Raw genomic sequence first — 25,637 nt, 5'->3', positions numbered from 1 at the left:
GTGAATGAATGCTATTATTATACGGCAACCGGTCAACGATATCAGGGTGATGTAAACGTCATTTTATAATCATAAGCTCATAAATAAACATGGTGACGTAGTATCGGAAGCGGCAGGTCGGAACTTCGTGAAACAACGCACACTTGCGTAACAATGTTTTGACATTCGACAACGACATATTTAGCGCGCATTAAGTGGATCAATGAACTTGAGCCGTTTGTATGTGCTCGTTACGCAATCGCCGTTTGAGTGAGATTAATGTGCGGATTATGGCACGCGATACGTTTCAATTTACGTTCCGTTTCATTCATGAGTAAGATAATGACGGCGTCGTTCCGCTCGCCTGTTCGCCTGTCAGTTGTCGCTCACGTGTGATCGGCTTCATCTACCGCGTTTCACTTCGACGAAGGCCGCTGCCAACTCCGGCCCGCCGCAGTGCACCGATGCGCCTACCACACACTCACTCTATCTTTCTTCAACCGTGAATGCTAGCCGGCGTTACTGAGAATGAATCTAAGTTGCACAAATAAAGTCACAGAGAGATAAAACGTTTTACAGCCGTCCAGTCCAAGTCTGGGGAGGAAGTGTGTTAGTTCCGAAGGCGCTCGTACTATTAGCTGCGAGTTTACAAGACGGCGGGGGCAGGGAGTACGTCTTCACCCATTGACGGTTGAAGCACCCCGCGACACTTTCACTGCCCGTTATTGCACTTACTACGCGCCTACTGCAGCGGGCGAGGGGGCCACCCCAATGCATTCACCCTACCCCGCGCCCTTACACAAGGGTGCACGCTTTACTAAATTTAAGAATACAATCTTCTACTGTCTATCATAGTCCTTTGGCGCATTCGTGCGTGCATACAGATTTTCTTTAACGCTCCGCACGCCATGCGAAGTTCAACGGTCAGACGGTAGAAAATTGCAGCGTTATTTAACAATCTGCCAATCGAACTGTTATGCGCTAGACGAGGCGACATTGTGTCGTTGATCTGTGACGTAAGGTTTATTCGTTAATCGGCGGATCGGAGACGATCGGTAGTTTAAAACAACGCGTTAGCGTATCAACGTTCGTATCTCAAGTCTAGACGGGCGGGCAGTCGAGTTTAAGTGGGACAATGTCAGCGGTGAGGGCTCGCTATTATTTGCGTAGACACGTGTGCCGAGGAGCGGAGTGACAACTCGTGACGGAAGTTTGTAAACAGGGGCGGCCTTGCGACCTGCGGGCTGCGCTGCGGCCGATAGTCACGCACAGCGATGCCAATACTGATACAGATTACACTTTCTCAAATCCGCTCTATCAATGGAAACAATGATAACATCGCGCGTCAACGAACTCAAAACGATTTGTTATTGACGCAACAAACTTGCCACAAATTCGATGCAAACGATTTATGGCAACGACATTGATATAAATAGCTGCGGTTGCCGTCTAGTTGCAGTCTAGCCTACAAAACCATTAAAGTAACTTGAAATTATGTAGGCACAAACGATACTATAACCAAGTTTTCTCAATTGTTTACATTTAAGTCTGACCTACGTACACGTTTGAAATCAAGCAAGCAAACAAACAAGCGCAACTTTACCAAAAAAATTTAAACCACAGGTTATTTTGGAAACTTTATAAACGTAATAGGTTAAAAGTAGCTTTTTAATTTAGTAAGTAAGGAAAATTAATAAAAAAGCAGTTCATTTAAGGTTTACTTACATTAAAGTTCTTTTTTACGTAAGAAATACCTTAGCAGTTAGCACACAGTTTTTGAGGCAGGAATCCACTGCTATAAGAAACGTAAAGGGTTCACATGAAACACTGAAACGTCTTAGTCGACTCGATGACTTTTTTTAAATTATACAATTACAAAACTAATCTAAAAATAGGGACTCGCATTTCTGAAATAAACATAAAAGTGAAATGTTACGACATAGTAAAGAGAGCGAGTACTGAATAAAGAGATCGTGCACATGGTAACGTCGACATCGGCCACGGGCGGGACGTCTCGCCCGCGACTGATTGATGGCCGATAGATCGACATTGAACCCGTCTACTGTACACATCCGCGGACTTCCGCCCGTGACGTCGCACCGCGCCCCTCTGACGTACAACCTACGTAACATTTACATTCTTTTGTTTACACTATAAAACTTGTATTATTGTTTGGGTCGACGTCTTATCTTTATGCTTTATGACTGCGCTACCTGTTCCGGTGTTTGACAATTCGGTTTTGAGCGCGTGCGGGGAAACCTGTTTGCACAGTATTACATACAAATATTTAATAACGGCGAGTGATTATAAATTCAAATTAAAGCTTCAAAGGTTAGCTTAGTGACATTAAAATAAATATCATATTTTATGACTTTATCAGCTGTTAGTTATATAACCGTGTTTGAAGTTGAACAGCTGTTTTGGATACTACGATTACTATTAATACAAACATGCGTCTTATTCAAGATTCTACGTAGGTACCTATATTTCAATATTTGTTGCGTGGTTCGACCTTGGCTATTTGTGGAAATAGTTATGCAACTGCAATGACGACAATTTTTTAGCTATGAGGCTTCCGAGGGTGCCTATTTTTAGAAACAACGAGAAGAAGTACAATTGAACTTGTTTTCCCCGTTTTTCGCAATATGTAACTCCTCGCAATGGTTATTTGCCAAAACGGCTACATTTATGCGTACATTTATAAGAGCCCTTTTTATATATACATTTTTACTAAACCAGCAAGATATAATATTGATTTAAAAAAAACTGACTATGTAAGGAAGTCTAATTTTTTTTACACTGCTAAATTTTGATGCCAAGCCACGTAATATCATCTGATTAAAATCGCATTCGTAGCATTTTCATAATAATTTAAAAAGAAGGAATTTTAAACGACACAGTAAAATGAAACATGTAGAATCTGCATTAATTTTACACATTCAAATTTTTAAATATGCTATAGGTATTCTACATTTAATCAATTGTTTCTTTTCTTTTGTATCTTTTTACTGAGATGTGCCAATAAAGAGTATTCTACCATTCGTCCAATAATTTAGTTTCTCAAACTCCAACGGGTATACTCCAACCTAACCCTAAAATGCGCAAGAGCACCGGCACGAATAAGCTAACTAGCCGGCTCCAGGGACTAATCTCCTAAGTGCGTACCCGGCCCGCCCGTGGGGGGGTTCATTAAAAATTCATTCGTATTTCGGAGCGCCGCGCCGTAATCAGCCGCAGGGAGGCGCGCTCTGTTTTCTTCGTTATCTATCATGATTTATAGCTAGCTATGATTGTTTATAGTTTTTGTTTACATTTTTATAGTTCTAATTATAGATTGGTAATGTTATGCTGACGTTATCGATGTACCAACATGTTTAGCGCCAAGCATTTAAAAAAATCATTTGTCTTTGCTAAGTATAATCATTAGGTACACCAAAAAATATTCCCTTGTACTGGTACTGGTAGTGATTACAAAATTGTATGTTAGGTAAAAGTACAAATGTAGATACTTTTATAGCTAGTTTAATCTTCAGTAACACTTGACGTCAAATGACGTTTTGGCGTCTAAACACGGCTTTCACAATCCTTTGGCAATCAAGGGGTTAATAATTGATTGATTGGTTATTTCCTTTTGCTTATTTATTAACGGACATTATTTTATTATTTAGATTATTATTCTTTATTAAATTTGATTCTTAATTATTATTATTGATATTGTGTTCCGTCGATCTTTTTGTGAATACATTTTATTTTAACATGTAAAATATAATGTACATTTTCAATGAGAAATAAATGAATCTAATTTCAATTGTAGTTTTTGCAATTGATAATTAATGTTAATGTATTGGTTCGAATGTGGGTTTCGACGTTTTTCCCTATCGGGTGGTAGGAGACTCCCCATTCCACTGGTTCTTTGATCTCTACTATGTATTCATGACTATCCGAATTAAACTCGAAATGAGTAAGCAACCGCCGTACCTGTTGTTTAAATTTAGGTTTAAGTTAAACTAATATTACAGCTTATACGTCTCGTAGAATTGAGAAAATTATCAAACCTATTAATAAACCTTTTAACTAGTATATTATTGTAATCTGTAAAAAAGAACTTCTAGACTAGATGATTAACCAAAATAAAATATCATTAGACGTCTAAACAGAAATAATATTCAATACATAAGTAGGTACATACCTTTTATACGTTTAATTTAAACGATGTCGATCCAAAACTCTTTGTCAAAGCGAGATGCTTTCGAATCGAGTTTGCATGGTAGGGCCGCGAGGGCCTGACACCCCCTCGGCCACCTGATCTCCCCAACCCAACCCCCTCGTGACGTCACCACTCATAGGTTTTTTGGCAATGAAAAAGAAATGATAAAACCCCTCAGATTATACGTTTTTCACTTTTTTCGAACAGTCGCATGCGAGACGAGACGCCGTTATATAGGTCATTGTTTTGTTTCCAAAAACATATGCGCATAATCAGTTGGCCTGATTCCACTTGCCTACGTAGACTGATAGCGCCGGTTGCCACTGTTGCCAGGGGGGGCTGTCGAAGCGTACTCGACCGACAAAGAAGGGCAATGTTTTTGGTGTTAGTAAAGATATATTTTTTGACGCGTTCTGCATCCCAAATGGCTTGACGTGTATTAACGTTTGTGTGGTGTCGCTAGACTCTTTAAAGTAGTACAATCGCGGACATTCCCGGTGAACTACCTTAAGGGCAAAAATCGTTTAAACGTCTTGCAGGCAGTCAGGCGATATCATAAAAGTGATGGCCATTAGCATGGCACTTAAAAATGTGGGTTGGGAAAAATGTATTAGCTCAAGTGAAGCTTATTGCCGTCCATTATCTTTGTGTTGCATTTGCAAACTAAGATATGGAATCCAAAATGCATCCTAATTGGTTGTCTTTATGGGGAGGCGAAGCTAAGCCTAAACAGCAACAACTAATAAACTGTCCTTATACCAGTTGTTTGTCTCAATACCTGTTTTCCCCCATTTCCATTATTAACATAAAGAATCTTAAATGCATCGTAATTGGTTATCTCTATGGGAGGCGGAGTTTCGCTCGTAAAAAATTTCTGAAGTAGTTCACCGGGAATGTCCCCGACTGTACATTATTAAATTAATGACATAACCAATATTTTAAGTGTTACCTACGTTTATCATGAAATAATAAGCAAAGTAAAAATGTGCTTGCGTTAGGCCTTACAGTCGAACCAAGATAACTGCATGGCATTTGCAATCACAAAGTGTCATCAGGCAGGCTATGTCATCATTAATGTCAAATTTCTATGAAAATATGAGGTTTATAATCACTCCTTTACTTTTTTTTTTATATATTTGCACATAAAAAGGGTTTTACATAGATATTATAAAAGTTACATGGTCTAGCCTTTTTAGCTGTTTTTGGCAGCATGCAAATGGGTCCTTATAATACATTAAATTTGTATTAAATTTGTACTACCTTAAATTAACTTAATTAATTACTAACTACATTAACTTAAATTAAACTAGAATAGGATGCACAATAAGTACTTAAACTAAGTACTTAACTGTACAATAAGTAATAAACTTTACAATTCAATACAAATTACAATACAGTCCCAGCAATTGATAATAAAATAACTAAGTTCATATGTAATGTCCAGGTAATAAATATTTATAATACAAATTTGACTAATATTAATTTTAAACATTATTATGCGCAATAAATTCATTAATAGAGTAGAATGATTTTGTCAGTAGCCATTTAAAAAGCGCTGTTTTAAATTTAGTATATGGCAAATCTTTTATATGCTGTGGTAGTTTATTGTATATAGTGACACCCATACAGTAACAGTTTTTCTTAAAAGCAGCAGTTTTTTGCTGTTTGGGTACAATCTTCAATGCAAATCTGTGCAAAGCTTAGACAGACTCTACAGACCTGTACCTTACCTGCCACTAAACTAGCCCAGCCACCAATCGCTCCATAAATCCCACCGAACCCAATATTTTAATTGATACTCGATATGATCGTAAACATCGTTTTTTTACGTTAACGGGACTAAACAGGTTTGTGAATGGCGGGGTGGGCAATTGGGCATCAATCACACGATCAGCTGATCGCCGTTTTCCTTTTCATCTCTTACTTTATGTAATTAATAGCGCGCTGCGGGCGCTCGCGTCGCGCGACGCAGTTGGTAATAGGCGTACGCGCCGTTAAGGCGAGCGGTGGCGGAGATGACTTTGGAAATTTGGAAACGTGTGGGTGTTTGAACATTCTGAAATCTTATTGTGATGCGATAAGGTCTAGCTAGTAGGTTTTTTAGTATGGTAGGTACCAGCTTGCGATAATTTACTTTAATGAAGATGTTATGTGGATATGTTTGTAATTTCGAAAAAAAATTAGTAGAATTAGATTATCGGTGTTACAGTTCCTTGAAGTAAAAAAACTGTAATGAGGTACTTACATCAAGTACGTATCTACTATTGTGTATTTTAATGTGGACTTGTGGAGTTGTTCATGTTTTTTGTTATTTTTATAATTTTGTAGAAAATGCATTTAACTTTATACTGATAGACATAGAGATTTTTCTAGCACGAACGAGGCAACGCTAGTGACTTCCTTCCGAGATTTAGTTTTTTTACATGATTCTCGAGGTAAACTACCAATTTTTTCCCATATTTTCGTATGTCAAACTTTTTCGCCTTTTTGAAAAAAAAATCCGCATATATTGAATTTTCAACTTCCACTACTGTAATGGGTGCATAGCAGAAATATGGAAAATGATTAACGTTGAAGGGGTACTTATCGATAACAGGATTGTCGATGTTTTTATTTTGTCAAGCACTAACAACATGACGTTCGTGCTAAAAAAATCTCTGTCACATGTTATAAACTATAACATTATTTGGTGGACTAAGTTCGAACATGACGCCCTTCACAACGATCATTTCACGATACTACGCGCCTTAAACCTCAAACGCCCTTACGACCTTTCAAGCCGCGCGGGGTCTCCGAACTAGACGCCTCGATTTATGACAGTCACGTACTGATTACATGAATGAACTGCTTATGGGCTGAATCCTCCACTGCTTAGTAGATGCGGCACTCGCCGCGAATGCTGATCGTGGAGTATCCAGTGTTAATAAAGTTGCTTGCTTACTTGCCCGGCGGACATCGAACCGCGCGGTAACTTCTATTGTTAAAACCGGGGGCGTTTGTTTTTAATTTCATAAATCGACGTAGATAAAAGATCGTATTGTGTGGTTATGAATGAACAAGTCATAACTTATAAACTACCGTAATGATTAGGATTTAAGAGCTTAGAAAAAACGTCATACCGCAATACAACTTTTTGTTATCATTATCCAATATTTGCGACGGGCCGGGCACGAGCCACAGTTTTTATTAACGACAAAAAATCTTTTCAGGAGCTCCGCTCCCATTGTTCGATTATTCGGCGGGAAATCCTAACAGGTGTCCGTTTAATGGGATCGTATTTAGTCAGTCGGCATTAGGCTCCCATAAATACCCGCCTCAACAAGTGACAGAGGCCCGCATCACAACGGGCCCGTATAAGTATCAATTTATGAACAGAAGGGAAGGCCAGTCTTCAGTGTTTCGTATTTTTTTCCGAGTCACTCTGTTGGGTAACGGAGTAACGGAACGTGTCGAGAGGGGCCGGCTCGTATCGCTCGCTGGTTTCTCATGCAATGTTGCAACTTGCTGGAGGCTACGGTGTGGGCAATACACAGTACAGAGAGCGGACTCGAGGCGTAAGCCACGCGTGTGTGGGTGACGTCAACGCGCCACTTTCTCCATACTTTCGTCGTTGGCGCGCTAAAAAACAGAGCGACTAGACGAAGACTATTAATACATGCGGTGCGACGTCGCACGCTCTGTCGCGCGAAACTATACGGAATTGTTTTCTATATGTACTTCGCATGCTCACGAGCGTCGACTCTCCCTCGTCGCTACGGGCGCCGTAGCGTTCGATTATAATGATATAATTGAGTATATTTGCTACGCTCTAACTAGTTTGGAGCCTAGGAATAGTTAGGTAGGAGACCGGTGAATCAGGTGGTCGAACGCGCCGCCAGCACGACGCTAACTCGGCGTGCAAACAACACGCGCAGCCGCTCGGAGCGAGGTCGGAGCGGCCCGGTAATGCAAATAGCCCGGCTTATTTAGCGACATTAAATTCAGCTTTAATTCGCGCAGAAACACCGAACAAGTAAAATCCATTTGTTGGCATCGTGCGCCTGTCTAATTAAGCTCTGTCATAGACTCTTCGAAGGCTCTATTACGAGCCGCCTCCAAACTTAGAGCAGACTATCAACACATTCGGTATTCGATAAGAGAGCCGAGGCGGCCGAAATTGAGTTTTATTTTTATAGAAGCAAGGGTGATATTGTGAGGCGAGATTGAAATTCAGCTCGGTTCGGTCGGTGTGACAATTACGGCGATGCGGCCCGCCCTCGCGCCGCGCCGCCGCAATCGATAGGCCTAGCGAGGGCGGGCGGGGGGCGCGGGCGGCGGCGGCTCATTATTTATGCAAAGCAGCAGTGAGCGTGCACGAGCAGCACGCCGCAGCACGCCAGCAGTCCCGAACTGACCTTAACTCCATATCGATTAATCGACCCAAGACTCGGACTCCAACCATTCCAATATCAACAATTCAGCCGGCCGATACCTAAAGCGGGATTGGAAACTTTTCATTCAGGCAGGGTTGTAAAGCGTATAGGAAAGTTAGAAAGGGTCCTAATCTGCAAGTTGGCAATAGACTAACGGAGCCCATTACTGAATTCGGGGGCTGTCTTTGTGCGCTCCCTCCGGCGGGCCCTTCGTTACCCGCTGCAGGAAGGGTCGCCCCTGACTTTTGTCTCCTCTCCGCTATTCAGCCCGGCTCGCTACAATATTTCATTTGTGGAATACCCGCGTTAATATTTATTCACGTGGACGGGTCCGCTCCTAAACTTTTGCGACTCTGAATAGGTGCAATTTCGACTATGCGCTTCATAATTGTAGCCTAATTTTGCATTTAGTTGACCATTGTGAATTCCACTGGGGTAAGGAAATGGGACAAAGAAGATACTTTAAGCACTCATAATCTGAAACTGCTTTTACGATTTAACTTTCAGACTAATGTTTTGTGAACCATAACCGCCCCAAAAGATTACGTAAAAGACTATAAAATATGTATTACCTACATACTTTGTGCTATGCCTTAATTTATACCGTCACTGAATAAAAATTAGTGACGTAGTTTTTTTTTAAACACAAACCAACCTGAGAACTTACAGTGCGAACGAAAAGTTCGTCAAAGTTATACTGTAAACTGCCACATCATCGTGTGTCAGCGGGCAGCTTCCGCGATAAAGTTTACGCGGCAAAACTCCCGCGCTTTATAACCAAGTTTACCGGGTACACACCCCGCAGCACCGCTACCCCGCAGTATGTACTATACCCGGTATATAATGTAAATTGGACGGGCTGGAGCATTGCGGGCGCGCTTGCGGCCGCCGCTGCACGTTCCGCTACCTCTGAACCTCTGTCCTCTAACTTTTTACCCTTCGGCGTAATGATTTTCAGAACGCGGTTTTAATACAAATCTCGCATTCTTAACTGCGTCCTTTACTAAGTATAGCATTTGTAAAAAAAGAGGTTTGACAAAGGGTTCCAAATTTTACTGAAATAAAATCAGATCGTAAAACTAAAATTAAGTATTAAAAAATTTAATGTCGCATTATCTTACTAAATAATACTTACGTACTTGATTGGCGTATGTATTTGTTCTTTAACGATTAAAATCACCGCGGTGCCTCAGCAGTATGTTACGCACTTTGATACGAAGTGGTATCGCGTCTTATCACGCGTTATCGCGCCAAGGTGACGGCCTGGAGCGATTGCTCAGCTACTGATAGCACACAATCATTTCTTCGTCTTTCGACATTTACGTTGTCAGCTTTAACGTCTTGCAATTAGGAGAATTGTTTTTGCACGTCAGATTTTCTTTTTCTTTATATACCGTATAGTCTACATATAGTCTAGATACCTAAATTAAGTTACTTTTAGAATTTTTATGTTTATCACGCTACTTGTGCCTAGTAATGGTCGGCTATCGTATCGAATTGATAAGCAGCAACACAATCGACTTTGCCGCATACCTGAAGAAATCCATTGTTTCGATACTAATGTCGGTGAATTTCAAATTTGGTAGTTTTCTTCACCTTAAATCTGAGGACGCGAAACTTTTCAAAGTTTTCGCGCTCGGCCAATTATGTGCGAAAGGAGTATCATATCGGTGAAGGCCACGTGCTCTGTTGACGTTAACAAAGTTTCCCGATGCGGGGAAAACTTTGTGACATGTGAGTGGTAGATACTTACAATATGAACCCCTCCCGCTATCCGCACTGCCGCCGCCGTGACTCAGCGGCGCCCTCGCGCGACGTCGCCCCGTCTACCCCCGTGGAAAATTTATACCCACCCTCTCTCCGAGAGCATTACACCCACAGCCCGCCAAATCCGACCTTATCTTGGAACATCAAAGAACGTTTTCCCTCGTATCGAACGCTCAAGACAAAGGAGCAACGCCGAATTTGCCAAAAACGAACCGTAACTCCAGAGGGATATAGTTTGTAATTTATGTGGCGGACCGAGTCATGTGCTACGAAAACGCAGTTGTGTCACATAGCTCGTAGGCAACTCGATTATGATTTCATAGGTTAACTCAAAATTAATTCTAATGTTAAGTTTTGTTCAGAATCCAGAATCCATCTATAGACGCTAGTTATTATATTATGTACTCTACTGTATATAGCTGGCAAAACGTAACTATACCTTGGACTATACTACTACTTACTCGAAATTGATTCTCTTACACCTAAAGAGCCCTCCACACTCGTGCGCGAGTCGCGGCGCGAAGCCGCGCACGCGAGTGTGGAGTCTAGTTCGCTAATCAGCGTAGTCTGGAGCGGGCTGTCAACAAAGTTATGCATGAAAAATGCCAAATTAGAGTAGGAGTCTTGTTCGCAATGCTTTTTTCTTTAGTTTAGGTGGCTCGGCTCTCGGCAGGCGACACAGCTCCGATCGCTCCCTTAATTCCCTGGCGCGAGGTGGCGCGACTCGAGAGCGTGTGCTCTCTCATCTCCTTAATTCGTCCTTCGCCGCAGCCCCCCGGCGGGCGGCAGGCGGGGGCGGCCTCCCCTCTTCGTTAACCCGGGCTGCCCCCCTTATTTATGCCCGGCGCGTGGGGCGGGAGGGGCGGCCGGGGGCGCTCTATCGACGTCCATATACGCTGCGTCCGTGTGCTGGTGAATTAAGAGCGAGTCGGCTTTCATTTTGCTAAAGCTTCCAAGCTCGTGTGCTCGCCTTTCAGGCGCCCCACGTCGGTGTGCGCACCTCCACCCAACCCACTTTAGACTTTACGCCGCAGCGATAAGGTTTTAAGCCGCTCGCTCAACCCCCCGCTTTCAGTGTTTTATAACTTCAGAGAAGGCGAGGAGGCGGTGGAGTTTTTGTGAGTGGAAGGACTTTTTTGACGTACGTTTTTTATGTTTTACTCGGTTAGGGTTCGCTAAGATAACGACGTCTCACAGAGGGTGAAAAGCGTTCTAGCAGGAGAGACATGTTTGCTGCATTGCTGTTTGAAAAAAAATAGGATGTTTACATAGCTCTCTGAAAATAAGCAATATATGTTTCCTAACAGATATCTCTTTAATTATGTACAGCTGAAACAAGAGAAGGTACTTATCGAAAATATAGAATTCTAGACTGTAGAGAAAAGATAGAACAAGTCCCAAGTTTGTTAGCAAGAGCGAGGGTGAGTGGGGGCTAAGTCTACGCACAGCGTCTTCAGAGAAAGTGAAATTTAGCACAAGTTCGGAGAAATATAACACTGCCGCTGCCTCCCCCGCCTCCAGACTTGAGGGTGGCAGCGAACGTGGCTTATAACAATTAAATTTATTCGCTCGCAGGCTTTCTATTTGTTACCTAAAACAAAAAGTTTGTGTCTAAACTTCGGTAAAAAATACTTAGTATTTAGTTAGGCTCGGTCGGATGCTTTTAGTTCTTAGTAGAAAAAGAATGGCTGCGCTCTCTAATCACGCCAATAAAGCTTGCCGGGGAAGCATGGCATATTAACGTACCGGGGCGGAGCACTTAGGTATAGGTAGGTACCTTAATTCGATGGTAGAGCTATACAAGAGTTAGTGGTTGCGACGTCTCATGTGGCGGGACGTTTCAGACGGTTGAACGACCTTTGTTAAGGTGTCGTTTTCGGGCAGGTTATTTAGTACGGGCGTGGAGGCAGGCGGGGTGAAACTGGGTCACTCCGGGCCAGCCACCCACCAATTATGTACACGCTCGTTACCGGACACGCGTTTTTCAATCACATACATATTTAATTGGGTATCACGATGCTGAAAATGTGTTTCAAATGCCATGTTTTACAAGTTCGGTATTCAAATTACGTTTTAGGTACTGTCTGCTCCGCTTTGGGATTTAGAGTTAAGTACGTTGTGTCTGAGTACTTTTATTCTGAGCTTTGTACTTTTTTACCCTTGGATAGATGTAGTGCAGATTCGATTTACGTAAGAAGAAGAGTCAGGGCAATGTTGACATCCCCTCGAGTCAATGACTCCGCGTTCCAGCAAACTTCAATCACGCTATACATCTCCGAGTTCCGGAACTCCTTACAAGACGGAACGTGAGCCCTAACTTGTTGCATGGATGCACCGGGGGTGGGGGCGGGCGGCCGTCTTCATAGTGAATGGGCGCGAGATGTCGTGGCCACGTGCTCGTATGGAGATCCACCATTGATAAGGCGGCTTATCGCCCAACGGCCGTCGAGCCCAGGCACCTGCGAATATCGTACACGGATCGTGATGGTCGGGGTACGAGTGTAGCATACTGCATGAGGTTAAATCTTGTTCCTCGCTGGAGACTTGATTTAAAAATAAGTATTAGTCTCGCTATTTATATTAGTATGCCTGAATGTAACACAGAATACTTTACCGTATTTTTTATTAATGAAAAAAAATATTAAAAATAACTACTGGAAACTACTGGTTTTTAGTATTTGGTTATCAGCATTACATTCTTGTCAATACTTACATAAGGCCTGATTCGTAACTTATGAATTTACTAATAAAAGTAATAAATAATAACCGTGTAAGTAGTAATGAGTAACTATCGCGGTAACCGAAGACAATATTAATAAATAATAATTATTTAACAAATTTTCAATAAATTATAGAAAAACAAATCTTGATTCAGCCGGCTTCGGTACCATTAATAGGGTTTTGAATTTGGCAAACTCGTTACGAATCAGGCCTTAACCTTTGTACAGCCTGTTCTTTTGAACTGACGACACAGATTTACGTTTCGTAGCAGTAAGATTACGAAAGCTTAGAAAAGACGTGTCGTCCCTTTTCGTAGAGTCATAACAGCAAGTCGTAGCGGAGCAATTAGCAGCAGGCGTAGCAAGTGCAGCCTTGACACTGACCGCCCTAATGTCACACCGGGCATGCAAACCATCTTCATCGGACAACAATAATAGTTGTGAACGGTGAATGAACACATTAGCGTTCGGCGCCGGCGGCGGCGGCGGGCCCGCAGAGTCATTACGTGCCCCCATTAATCACTGCAACAATCGGCCGATATCTCGCTATTTACAAACGCGGGAACACGTGCTCGCGCTCGTACTACGCCGAGTGTATTGACCCATTTAGATAGCTCGACCTTCGCGCGGCCATTGTGTGCGAAAAACATAAAAATAAGTTTTATTGCGGCGTCGTTATGCGTATCGCCGCGGCCCGTCACGCCGCGCGCCCGACAGCTGATCGCTACGTGACATTTTTATTTTATTCGCTCTCTTCCGGGGATTCTCCGAGATACGTGCCGGTGACGTCATAATCTGCTCGCGTACGCCCGCGGCCCTGATTTATTATCTTAAAAGCTAGCGGTAGCGGTGTAAACTTCCACCCCGACCGCGCACTCGTGTGATTTATGCCTCGCCCGTCCGCAATGTCAGTGTTAATTGCAGTGCCTTGAACCGGTTCATGCGACACACGTTATGTCGCCTCGGCACCTAATCAATCGCTAACTGCACTGCCCATTTATCGACACGATAGCTCGCTTGAGCTGAGTTAGTTCCTCATGTTACGGAAATTCTCGCAACGCGGCTCATAGATTCCGAGAACTTCTCGATACCGAGGTTTATACAGGCACCTTGGATGAAAAACTCTATAACGTTTTATAGAGGTGAATGTTGGTATTGATCAGGGATGTGTGGATCTGATGGAGGCAGCCGACATTCCACGCAGCGCGCTCAGGCGAAGTCGATTCGGGGAAACGTGCGTCATCTCATCTCGCGTTCTACCGACAAAAACTACAATTTTCCCTTTCAATGCATTGAGTGGTCGCAAGTCGGTGATCATAAAATAAAAGCGCATAACGCCGACCGCGCACGCGTCCGCGTACTGTAAACAATGCGTTTCGGGAATTCCCTCTTTTTTGTGTGCACATTCCTGAGGGATTCCTTTTGTTTGCTTTTCTACGCTTTATTTGTTCCACTTGTCCGTCGTCACCTTGCATTGAAACCCTTTGAACGCGTATAGCGGTAAACAAATAGATCAGTAGCGCGGCATTATATTTATGAACAGAAAAAACATACTCGCTCATCTGAATACAACGAACTGTCTACCAAGAATAACCAAGCAAAAAGTTACTACGATCGTGATGTCGCTGTTATGAATATGTAGAAACTAATGTTTACATATGTCTAGGTCATATTTCGGACGAAGATTAGCATCTATGTATATTGAACTGTAAAACAAATGTTACGCCTTGAGTTTAAGAATCAGCATCTTCTGTTACTTCACTACTTCAGTCGTCTAGCCCTAGATATATTCATGAGCTATTTATATGGTTTATAAAGCCTTCAGTAATGCCAAACGTGTTAAAATTTTCATCTTAATCACTTTTACTTCGGTAACAGGGATGGAAATGCACAACATATAATTTCGAAGTTCATCATCGGTATAGTAAATCGTTCGTTGATAGATCACCGCCTGCCTGCAATACGGCCACATCTTAAAATTTATGAAATTCCGCTTATTATCGAAAGAATTAAAGAAGTCCCCTGTCCGGGCAGTAAGTGGCCAGAGGCGTGAAATAAAAAGCTCTACGGCTCGCACGAAGCTGCGCGAGCGGCGGGCCACCAAACAGGATGTGGGACTGGTTCTGAGGCACACAGGCGCAGCGCAGCGCGTGCGCACGGCACACAGGCGCGCGCGGCCTCGCCGCGCCGCTCACGGAAATGTGCGTGCCATGCCGCTCTCAGGGTTTCTGCTTGCTGTTGCTCACTTACTCTGTTCTCTCAGGGCTGGCTCTTTGGTTTCGTAATGTAGCGTTGTAACCGGGGCTTTTTGGTGCGCCGTATGACCCACAAATTGTTCATGTGGCGATGTTCTATTGGGTTCGATAATTATATATGTGTAAGAAACATTTCAGACAAAAGGTACTCGTAAGTGCGCTGGTGTTTGAGTTGAACCAAATAAGGTGCATGTTCTTTTCTTACGTTCATCATACGTGTAGATTTGCTTTGGGAAGAACAAATGAAAATTCCAATCTCAAGGCATTCGCAATTAAGACTGTCGACTCAAAGCAATAAGGTTTATTATAGCACGTCTCGAATTCTCAGATCGTCTGGCATTTCGTAGCCGTGCCGCAGCAAAAACCCGCATTGGATTTATTAAAAGTTTCCTAACTGAAAGAGTCTATAAAACCAAGCGGACAATAATACTTATTTTTAACAGAATATTCCATTATCCAGCTACTAGAAACGAAGACTAGACTAGTCGAGATGAAGTCTCTAGTTTAATTGACGAGGTTTCAATTGGGCTGAACTGCAGTAAAGTGGTAACTCGAGCTCACACGCTGACTGCTCTACCTACTAAATTTTGCAAGATTTCTTGTCTCTACATTTGAAAACGAATGTCAGTGCATAACAAATTTTATCAAATCAAATATAAATTGGTAGCGAAGTTTAAGTTATGTTAGAACAAAATAAATGTAAAATTAGATTACTGTACAAAATGTGTGACGGCTTACAGGACTTTGGCATTAAGACTTTTTTTCGAGGAGTTCACTTTAGTGAATAACTGTAACATGTTTCGCTTTAATATGTACATATCGAACAACATAGCGATATTTATGGTTAAATTGAAGGTTATACATTATTTATGATGAAAATATAAAAAAATTATCAGTAGACGAATCTATTTCTTTTCTACCATTTTGCAGTAGTCATTGGAAACTTAAGTGATGTGATCAGATGCGTAAATCTATGATTATTGTAATCAAAGATGAGCCATTTCTCGGCTCGCCAGCGGCTCCTTTTATGGCCCGATAAATGCAAATAATTCTCGCTAATAATTAGACCTAGCTCGCCGTCATCTAGATAGCCTTATCGGTGTTCTAGGCTGATCTGGGTTTGAAGGATGCGAGTGCAAAGTTGCAAACCCTTTATAAGGACGGTCTGAATGGGCTGATTATTGTATTGTCTAATTGCCTAATTATTTCTCCTCTATACTCTTTTAATTAGGGAATCTAAATTATTACTCAATAATTTTAAGAAACTCTATTTAAGATTAGTACTTGAGATTAATCCAAATTTGGATTGGGACTTGATAATTTAACGATCAAGTTTATTGACTTATCTACGAATAACTAGGTAGGTTCATTCTTGGTTGGTCGATTTGATTTAGTTATTAATTATTTTTATCCAATTTGGCGAAACCTGATAAAAAATATATTTACAATTGAATTGGCGTTACAAAGAGTGATTTGGTTGGTTGTAAAAAAAGACAAAACTTATGTGATATTATAAAAGCAGCTGCATTAGCTTTTTCAAATCTCATAAAAGAGCACCTGTAGCCAAAGTGCGTGCATCTCGAGCAGGTCCACAACAAGCCCTGTGAATGAAACCGCCCTGGCTATGCCCAACGCTTACTAAAAACGCTAACTATCATAACTACGACCTCAAGGCCCCTTACAACTATAACTAAGTAAGGTCATCATTATACTGGCTGGCTCAAGGCGAATGCAAAACCGATTGCAATACCAGCCCCCTGCTATTGTGGACGTTAATGGTTAATCGGTCATTCCGATCGCTGCGTCCGATTTCGATATTGCGGAATAAACATTCTTCACGGGTAATGCGATTTTATGAATGAACGCCGGATAAAGGGTTGCGATTGTTCGATGATATTACAATTAAAACTCCAGTCGCGCCTACAACTTTGATCAGAGCGCGCGCAGTACAGAAATATGGATGACCTAAATTCCATTTTAAATTACTTATCTGTGGCGCGTTTTATAGAGTTTAATAAGAAATGTAAGGTCGGATGCAAAGCGCTGCAACCCCTCGATCAGCGCCACGTGAGCTGGTTTCACCCCACGGCTCTACCCCATTTTATAGAGTTGGTTATAATACGACGCGCGTAGGTAGCCGAGTGTAGCGCTAGATAGAGCGGCCGTTGCGATGCGATGTTATTACCGCGCGCGTGTGTGTGTGCGCACACTAGCGACTCCCCCGCCCGTGCGCTGTGAGGCAATGCCAGCCGACCCGCCATCTATTCTGTCTCTACAATGCCATAGAAAGTCTCCGCTCGACTGTGGCCCGACTCGCCTCGCCGAACTTTTCCTACCTTCTCACAGATTACCGCCCCACTGTGGACATACCGCACGACCAATCGAATCTTAGCTGCACGGTGGAATTCTTTATGGCAGTAATTTTAAATAAGCAGTAACTCCTCGCTTCTACGCTATTGCCAACGGTACGGTTATAAAACGCCGCATACCCGAGACTAGCGATAAAATAAACGTCAGACGTTTCCAAGTTTCTAGCGGAGAGAACGAGCGACGCGCTGCGCATCAGAAAAAGAACTTTACGACAAGATTAGAAAGAGCGGACGGAGCGGCAACGGCGCGCAGCCGCGTTCCAGGGGCGCGGAGCGGCAACGTTGCGCGCCAACGTCATTTACTAAATTTATTTTCATGAGCGCCAACTGCCAGCGCTGGCAATGCGATGACACTGCGGAGTCGAGCGCCGAGCGCGTGATACCGCGAATAAACTCCGTGGAATTATGTAGATATTCTATTTCTGCATATTGAAACTTTTAGTGGCCGGTCATATTTTTGCGGCTAACAGGGTCGCTCGGAGCGCACAATAGAGCGGTTAGCTTGCGATAAAGGGGTGACGCAAAGCAGGCAAGCAACGGAGTTAATGATTATTCGCAGCGTTGCGATGAGTGGCCGCTGAGTCAGCCGCTGCCGGCGCCGACTAGCACTGCTTTGTCCCGCATTCCTCACCCCACTTCGCTGCGCGCTCCAACCCGACCAACTAAACTTTCAGCTCTGACACGATTCACCTAGCAGGAGAAATGTTCTATATATATACCTATTAACACTAACTATAAATGGAATAATATCGTCGGTTTGTTTTCGCTCGGGACTACACCTTTCGCCTGTCATCAGATGTTTGCAAGCTAAATACGTCTAGGTAATATATGAGTGGGCTGCAAAGGCGCGTGTGGCACCTCGTAATTGTCGCGCAGGTGCCCAAGCATCTGCCGCCTCCTGGACTCTGACTTTTACCAAGTCGCTTATTTATTCGCCACAGTCGGCCATCCCGCCTTGCGCGCTGTTCATCGACTCGAAACACAGCGTATTCCCCTCAGGCTGTTAGCTAAACTAGAAATGTATACGACGCACTCTAATAAGTAGCATTACTGCGTCGCTGTCTCGCCTGTCGTTATGTGCTGCAGCTGCTATGATACTTATTGCCAGTATTTCAAGTTTCAAATGTAGACAATTATTATGTCGGCTCATCCTTTTCGCTAGACGCTTAAGCGTTTATAACTTTAACTAGAATTAAAATAAACGCTGATTCAGCTTAATTATAAATTTTATAGCTTCCCAGTAAACATAGTGCATCCGATTTAATACTTAAGAACCATTAAACAGGTTAGAATAAATATGTAATCCTGTGCCACTAGCATTAACTGAAACCAGTCTATATTATTTACTGTTCATTCTGCCAAAATAGAGCAGGAAAATAGACATTAAATTTATAATATAAACCTGAAGAACATTCCCTTAGCTGAATAAGAACAGTTTAACACTGGAACAGAGTTCACAAAGTAGTATCCTTTTTGTAAGAAATATTCTGCAGGAAAGAATGCGTTGTACTGCAGTCGGGTAAGGCCGGGTACCTGGCCGGCTGTAGGGGCCCGTACCCCAAAAAAACGAGAAGGGTCGTAGCACAATGCGGGACCCCAGGTACCCGGTACCCAACCGTATACCGCTCTTCTATTCCATGCATTTTTAACAACGTGTATTCTTGCGTTTAGAATAGAGAATATTTCGGTGGAAGAATTTTTGTGAAATGAATTGAGGATTTGATCTACTCTTTGAATAAATTATTAACTGTGTGATTATTGACTTTTTCATGTTTTGCTGAATGTTGCGTAGGTCGTATATACGTATGTAGGTAGGTATATTCTTGCAAATTATACAATCTATTTATGACTGCAAGTCTTTATTTGGTAGAGTCAGTGTATGGTCCTACCAAGTCGTGTTCTATAGGGTTCCGTACCCAATGGGTAAAAACGGGACCCTATTACTAAGAGTTCGCTGTCTGTCTGTCTGTCCGTCTGTTACAAGGCTGTATCTCATGAACCGTGATAGCTAGACAGTTAAAATAAATATTTATATGGGGTTCCCATACAACAAACGTGATTTTTTGCCGTTTTTGGCGTTATGGTACGGAACCTTTCGTGTGCGAGTCCGACTCGCACTTGGCCGGTTTTTTTTTTTAGATATTATAGAAAAATTCTTCTTTAGATAATATGAAACTTAAATATTCCTCCATTATTCTAAACAACTATATATTGAATACTGAAATGTTAAATGTTCTTAAGTAACTTGAGAAAAATGAGTTAGAATTGTATTAGGAAATTAGAAATAGTTTTTATTAGTTTAGTAATAGTATTCCCAGTTCCTGAAAGTCATAATTGTTGATTACCTAGGCACTTTGCATTCTCGTATCCCATGCGGTAATAAACGCTATTGGTAATAATTTCTCATGGCTCGAGCGGTTCAAGCGACGGAGCAGGTTACGGTACTTTCCACGGCGCGTGGGCCGCGGCCGCGATCGCTGTTCCACTAGTCACTGAACCAAATTCTTCACTCGTCTGTTGTTCATATTCGAACATCATTGTTCTACACTGTAATCAATTGTCAACTGATTAATCCGAGCTTTAAGTCTTTTGAGTAGTTGATGGAATTCATTTTTGAGTCACCTTCATGCAGCTACAACTTCATGATTTAAACAATGGCACAAATAGTCTATTCGCCTTAAGTGACCTCGCGTCGACCTCGGTCCGCTCTTAGCGTAACTTGTTGGCGTAAGTTGGAGTTTTATGTTTTGTACCTAAATGTGCGCCTTTGGTGTTGCAGGGCTCGGGCGGCGGGTGCGGCGCCAAGCGGCGCGGCGGCTCCCCGTGCGAGGGCGGCGGCAAGGTCGCGCGCTGGGAGGACTCGATAGCGAGGCTAGAGGCGGTGGCCGCCGGCGCCGGCGGCGGGGACTGCTGGCGAGAAGACGAGGAGCGGCGCGCGTGCCGCCGGCGCTGGTGCGGCGGCTGGTGCGGCGCGCACGACACCATCCGCGCCGAGAACGGCAAGTCCTACCTAGAGCTGGGCGGCGCCGCGGCGCGCGCCTGCTGCGACGGCCGCGCGGCCGGCCGATGCGCCTCCCGGCGCTGCTACCGGGAGCGGCGACTCAAGATGATGAACCTGTGCGCGCTCAAGCTGGCGCGATTCCGCCAGACGGCGGACCCTTCGCTGCGGCGGTCGGTGCTCGTATGCAACACGTTGCGAGGCATCGAACGCGAGATGGAGCGCGAGAGCGCCGAAGAGGCGCCCTTCGAGCCGGCGTGCGTGCCCGGCGGTGCCGCCCGCTGCGAGCTCCTGGGCGCGAGGGACCCGGCCGCCGGGCGCGCAACGCCCTTCCCCTCCCCGCCGCCCCCGGATCGCGACTCCGGCTACGGCGACGAGGAGCAGCGCACCATCGACTGGGGCTCGGTACTGAGCCTGTCGTCCCGGTCGGCGCTCGACCCCCCCGAGGACGCGTGGCCCGACGACTGGGGCTGGAGCGAGGACAGCTTCGTGCGGCTGCTGGTGCCCACGAGTTAGTGCGCGGCGCGCGGGCAGGACTCGCCCGCGCCCGCGCCCCCCTGAGCTGTGATACGGCCGCGCGGGCGGCGGCGGCGGCCACGGCGCGCGCCGCGAGGTGAGGCGACGCCGCGCGGCTGCCGCGCGCCGCTGCGCTGCGCCGCGGCCGCGCGGCTCTTCTAGTCGGTCAAGCCGGTCCGGCGCTCGGCGCCCGGCTCCTCTTCACGAAGCGACGCCGACGCGACGCATACACGCAGTCAGTAGTTAGTATTATATAATTGCAAAAGGGAAGGTGCTAGCTTCGGACGTGACGCAGGACTTAAATGCGAACCGAGTTATTTTTGATAGTTTTATTTCTTTAAGTGAATTCCAAACCGAAACTGAAGTGACTTAGCTAATGACGTTTTATGATCGTTTAAATTAAAACTCGGGTGTTTACATTTTTTGTTGAAATTATTGTGTAATTATTAGGTAAAATGCTATATTTATTATTTCGTTGAAAGGGTAAAGTAATAGGTTGAAATTATTTCTGTCTTGATATTTTCAATGATGCATCCGTACAACGAGCGTGACTGAGTTCTGTTATGTTATAAGGGCACATCTGCGCGCGGGAGCGAGTCCTCCGTCCCCCGACTTCTGTCCATGTTGACGACGCTACACACTAGGTACTCCTTGAGCCCAGATCCCCCGGCTCGCTAGTGCGACCCCGGAGGCCTCTCTCCCGCGCGCCGAGCCGTGTGTGGACATGTGCCGAACGCGAGTAATACACTAGAACTGCTGACGTATGCGACGATTGGCTACATTTACCGAGACGAACAAATCTTATATAAGTATGTACTTAAAACTGCTGGACTTACATCAGTATCGCATCCACAGTTTCTTGTGACAGCAACTGGGTGTCAATTAAATAGCCTTACCAGCTGAGAATTGGGAAAATTACGTTTCAGCAGGATCGCGCATTAACTAATTGGGACTGACCCCTTACGTGAGCTGGCGGTGAACAGGACACCTTGTTTTTACACTCACAACAATCCTTAAATCGGAATTGCATAACATAAAACTCTGTCCATACTTCGGGCGCCCTCTAGTGAACGATCGCTTACTTAAGATCGGCAAACAAACTATGTAGTAACGTTCTCATCGAATAAGTGACCATAAGTATTAACTATTTTAAACATTGAAAAACAGTTCCTATTTCTCCATAACTATAACATAGATAAAAGTAGTCGGGCGATCTACACGCAGAACTAAGTGATTTAATTTTAGTGTCAAACCATCGTTTGCTAGAGGGCATCCAATTATAAAGTAGGTTCAATTTGGTAATAGACAATGTAGAATTCAGAGGAAAAGACACTGAAATAGACGCGCGCATCGGTATTATTGGATAATTCAATGTTACAATAGGAGAGCAACCCGTCTTTCATGTTCGGACGGTGCCTGCGCCGGCGCCGGCCGGCTCCGCTGACAATGTGAGCCCAGGGATCAGGGATACAGGCTCTCCCCATGATAACTAATCGCATTAGCAATACCAGCTGTCCTGTTCTATTAAAAGCTGACAAGATTACAACGCAATGTTATGCGAGATTTTACCATTACCTAGACAAATTATCTGATATAATTAATTATCATTATTTAATTCAGTATTTAATGGAATCAGGATGCAGCTAACGTACGTCGAGGGCAGAGGCTAAAAAGGTGCTGCGAGGATTAGTGGTCATTTAACATGTTTGGAGACGTTCTGTGCTTAAGTGAACAAATATAAAATGAAATGCACAGAACTCTAAACGGAATTAGTGAATGTGGCTGAGTACACTTCTCGGCACCACCCTGCCCTCGGCACAGACACGGACTGCACGGACCAAGATACCCAACACAACATAAATAGAGTAAAGTACAAATTTCAATAGAGTAAAATGCATTTAGTGCCCCGGCGCGTGTTGTCCACCGTTGTCAATTACTCAAATATTTGAATTGTGATTCGGTAGCTAATGAGAGAAAACTCTATGTTCTTAAATTTAGTGTACATAATATACGGAGTTGGGCATTAGGCGCGCGGCGCGCGACGCGGCCGTTGTATATATGTGTAAAGTAATAATTTAATGATCGACGCGGATGGCCACCGGCCCGCGGAGTGTTGTAACATACCACCTCCTATTCTGTCCAGTACATCTTCTCTACCGCTACACTTTATCCAATAAGATGTCACAAATTGCCAGTACAGATGTGAAAAATATTCTAGATATAAACGGGTTCTGAACCCTGAATGCACTGGATAATACATGTTCAGCTCAAACTGTATTATTTTTGAGTTTACTTTTAAATGATATTTTGTTAAACGTGTCCGTATGGTTGTGATGGTTTACTTAAGTAAGTTAACTTGGCGGCGAACTGCCATGTTCAGACCTATGCCTAATATTTATGGACTACGCAGAGTATGTATAAGGAATTCTGAACTTTATGTATTTAATTGTGTCGCATGTACTTGTACGATTTTGGAAGGTACTTAATACATAAATAGTCATCTGGAATATGTTTCTCTTGACCATAATTTTGTAATCATGTTTTAACAATCATTTTACAGACTGTGTTACAGGCATCAGACGAATTTGGTACTACCAATAAATGTAACAGTACGAACTACCATGTCATCCTGTCATTTTCTTGAAAATAGTCACCAATATTGTATACATCTAATTGTTTAGTATTGTGAAAATGATGCTCAATGCAAAGAAAGGCTTTTGTTGTACTTTTCCTGTCTACTAAGTATTTCTGTTTTAAGAAGTTGCGTCAGGGGCACAACGTTACCAGCAGAAAATGTGAAGGCATTGCCTCTAAGTAGAATACTCATAGCTCCAACTGTTTGAGATTGGCACTCCAAGTCTTCCTCAGTGGCGGTGCTATGGTCAGTCTTATAGATCGATACTTAGTGTTTTTGGATATCGATTTGAAAGTGACATGTCGAGGACGAGAGTGACCCTAGAGGGCCCGCAGCCGAGCCCGCCTTGTGCCATGGACGCGACTGTTTATTCTCATTTGCCATAAACCGGGCGCCGCGAGCGCATCGGGTACCTAGTTGTGACTCAGCAATAATTGTTATAGCTATGACGTTGACGATCGTACTTCTCGTGACCTCTCTTCCTTGCGAATATTTCAAAGAAATCTTCGCAACATCATACGTAATATAAATACACGTGAATGTGGATCCTTTAGCGTCTTTCATTGCCATTGGTTACCAAAAATGACAGGATTTTTTTATTGAGACGTTTGTGTATAGATATTTTAGAAAGAATACTCCCATTAGAGAATTGTGAAACCGATTTGAATAAACTGATATTGCACATCGAATTGTTGAATCGTTCCTCAAGTTGAGAGTTGTTCAAAACGCGTTTCGCGGGTTGTCTAATGTATGATATATAATTGTAATATATTATTGTTTAAGCTGTTGTGTCGGAAATAACAAGAACAGGAATAATTTTGTGAAACAATGGCACAAAGAATGAACATAAAAATTATATATATTATAAAAACAGAAATGTCGCTATAAGAGCAATTTTTATAATAAATATTTACTGTTGAAGAACCTGCGAGTTTTATTCAGTTGTCAGCGGCGAGCGCCGCCCGGAGCACTATATTGATCAAATAACGAATTAACGAAACGCGTGTGAGCATTTCCAATAAAAAAAAAACATTCCATTTAATCCACTGCTTTTTAGTAACTTTTTTCATGAGAAAGATGGAAAATAAACCCAATCACTGTGCAGTTATTTAAAACTCGTATTACTCTTCCATACAAATATATACCAGCAGGCCCTTTTGTTGAAAAGTATCAACATGAGTGAAAGAAGTGACATGATGTATCTATTTAGCTTTCGCAAGGTAGTAGCAACGTTGATGACAAAAAAAAAAGTATACCATGGATACCTACACGTGTAATGGCCGTTGGCATGCATGAAAACGACAATGAGGTGACAGATCGTCTTGCGCGGGAGCTAAGACGTTGCGTTCGGAAATCTGATACATTTTTTTTAATTATAGTGCATTTATAGCCTAAACTGCCCAAAACAAGCAAGCAAGCTATGAAGCAAACTATACAGGTCTATTTATGGTGAATAGGTACCTATAGAAATGGAGGAACCGACTTATGTAATTTTAGGAGAATTATAGGGGTCATTACATTGAGATGGTAGAAACTTGAAACTGCCAAAAAATGGCAGGTTTAGATACACACAGAAAAATTTCAACGGTAGCCTGGAAAACTCTTCAGCAGTATGTACCTAAGTATATTCAACGAGTTGAGATTATACATAGTATTAGTGGTCCAGGCGTCAAGACTTTCTTCTTTGATAACAGTATCATTCATCTTTGAAATTACTAGTAGAATTGGGATTAGATCTATGAAAGTACCGCTATAATACGCACATCACATGCTACTGTT

At 43.1% G+C, this 25,637-nt stretch overlaps 1 protein-coding gene and 1 long non-coding RNA gene across 2 annotated transcripts in view; both read left to right on the top strand.

Moving 5' to 3' along the window:
• The window catches only part of LOC134748316 (uncharacterized), a 31,535-nt gene extending 6,753 nt beyond the window's left edge, over nucleotides 1–24,782 (top strand). Inside the window, exon 2 of the mRNA XM_063683074.1 lies at nucleotides 20,489–24,782. Within this exon, the coding sequence (XP_063539144.1) occupies nucleotides 20,489–21,223 (735 nt within the window). The 3' untranslated portion in view covers nucleotides 21,224–24,782. The remainder of the gene's footprint in view (nucleotides 1–20,488) is intronic.
• LOC134748334 (uncharacterized) overlaps nucleotides 1–25,637 on the top strand; it is a 479,651-nt gene that overhangs the window by 100,757 nt on the left and 353,257 nt on the right. The gene's annotated exons all lie outside the window — the stretch shown is intronic.

The sequence above is a fragment of the Cydia strobilella genome, chromosome 16, assembly GCF_947568885.1.
Source record: "Cydia strobilella chromosome 16, ilCydStro3.1, whole genome shotgun sequence".
NCBI lineage: Eukaryota > Metazoa > Arthropoda > Insecta > Lepidoptera > Tortricidae > Cydia > Cydia strobilella.
The sequence above is the reverse complement of the archived record's forward strand: the minus strand, read 5'-3'. Positions and strand labels throughout refer to the sequence as shown.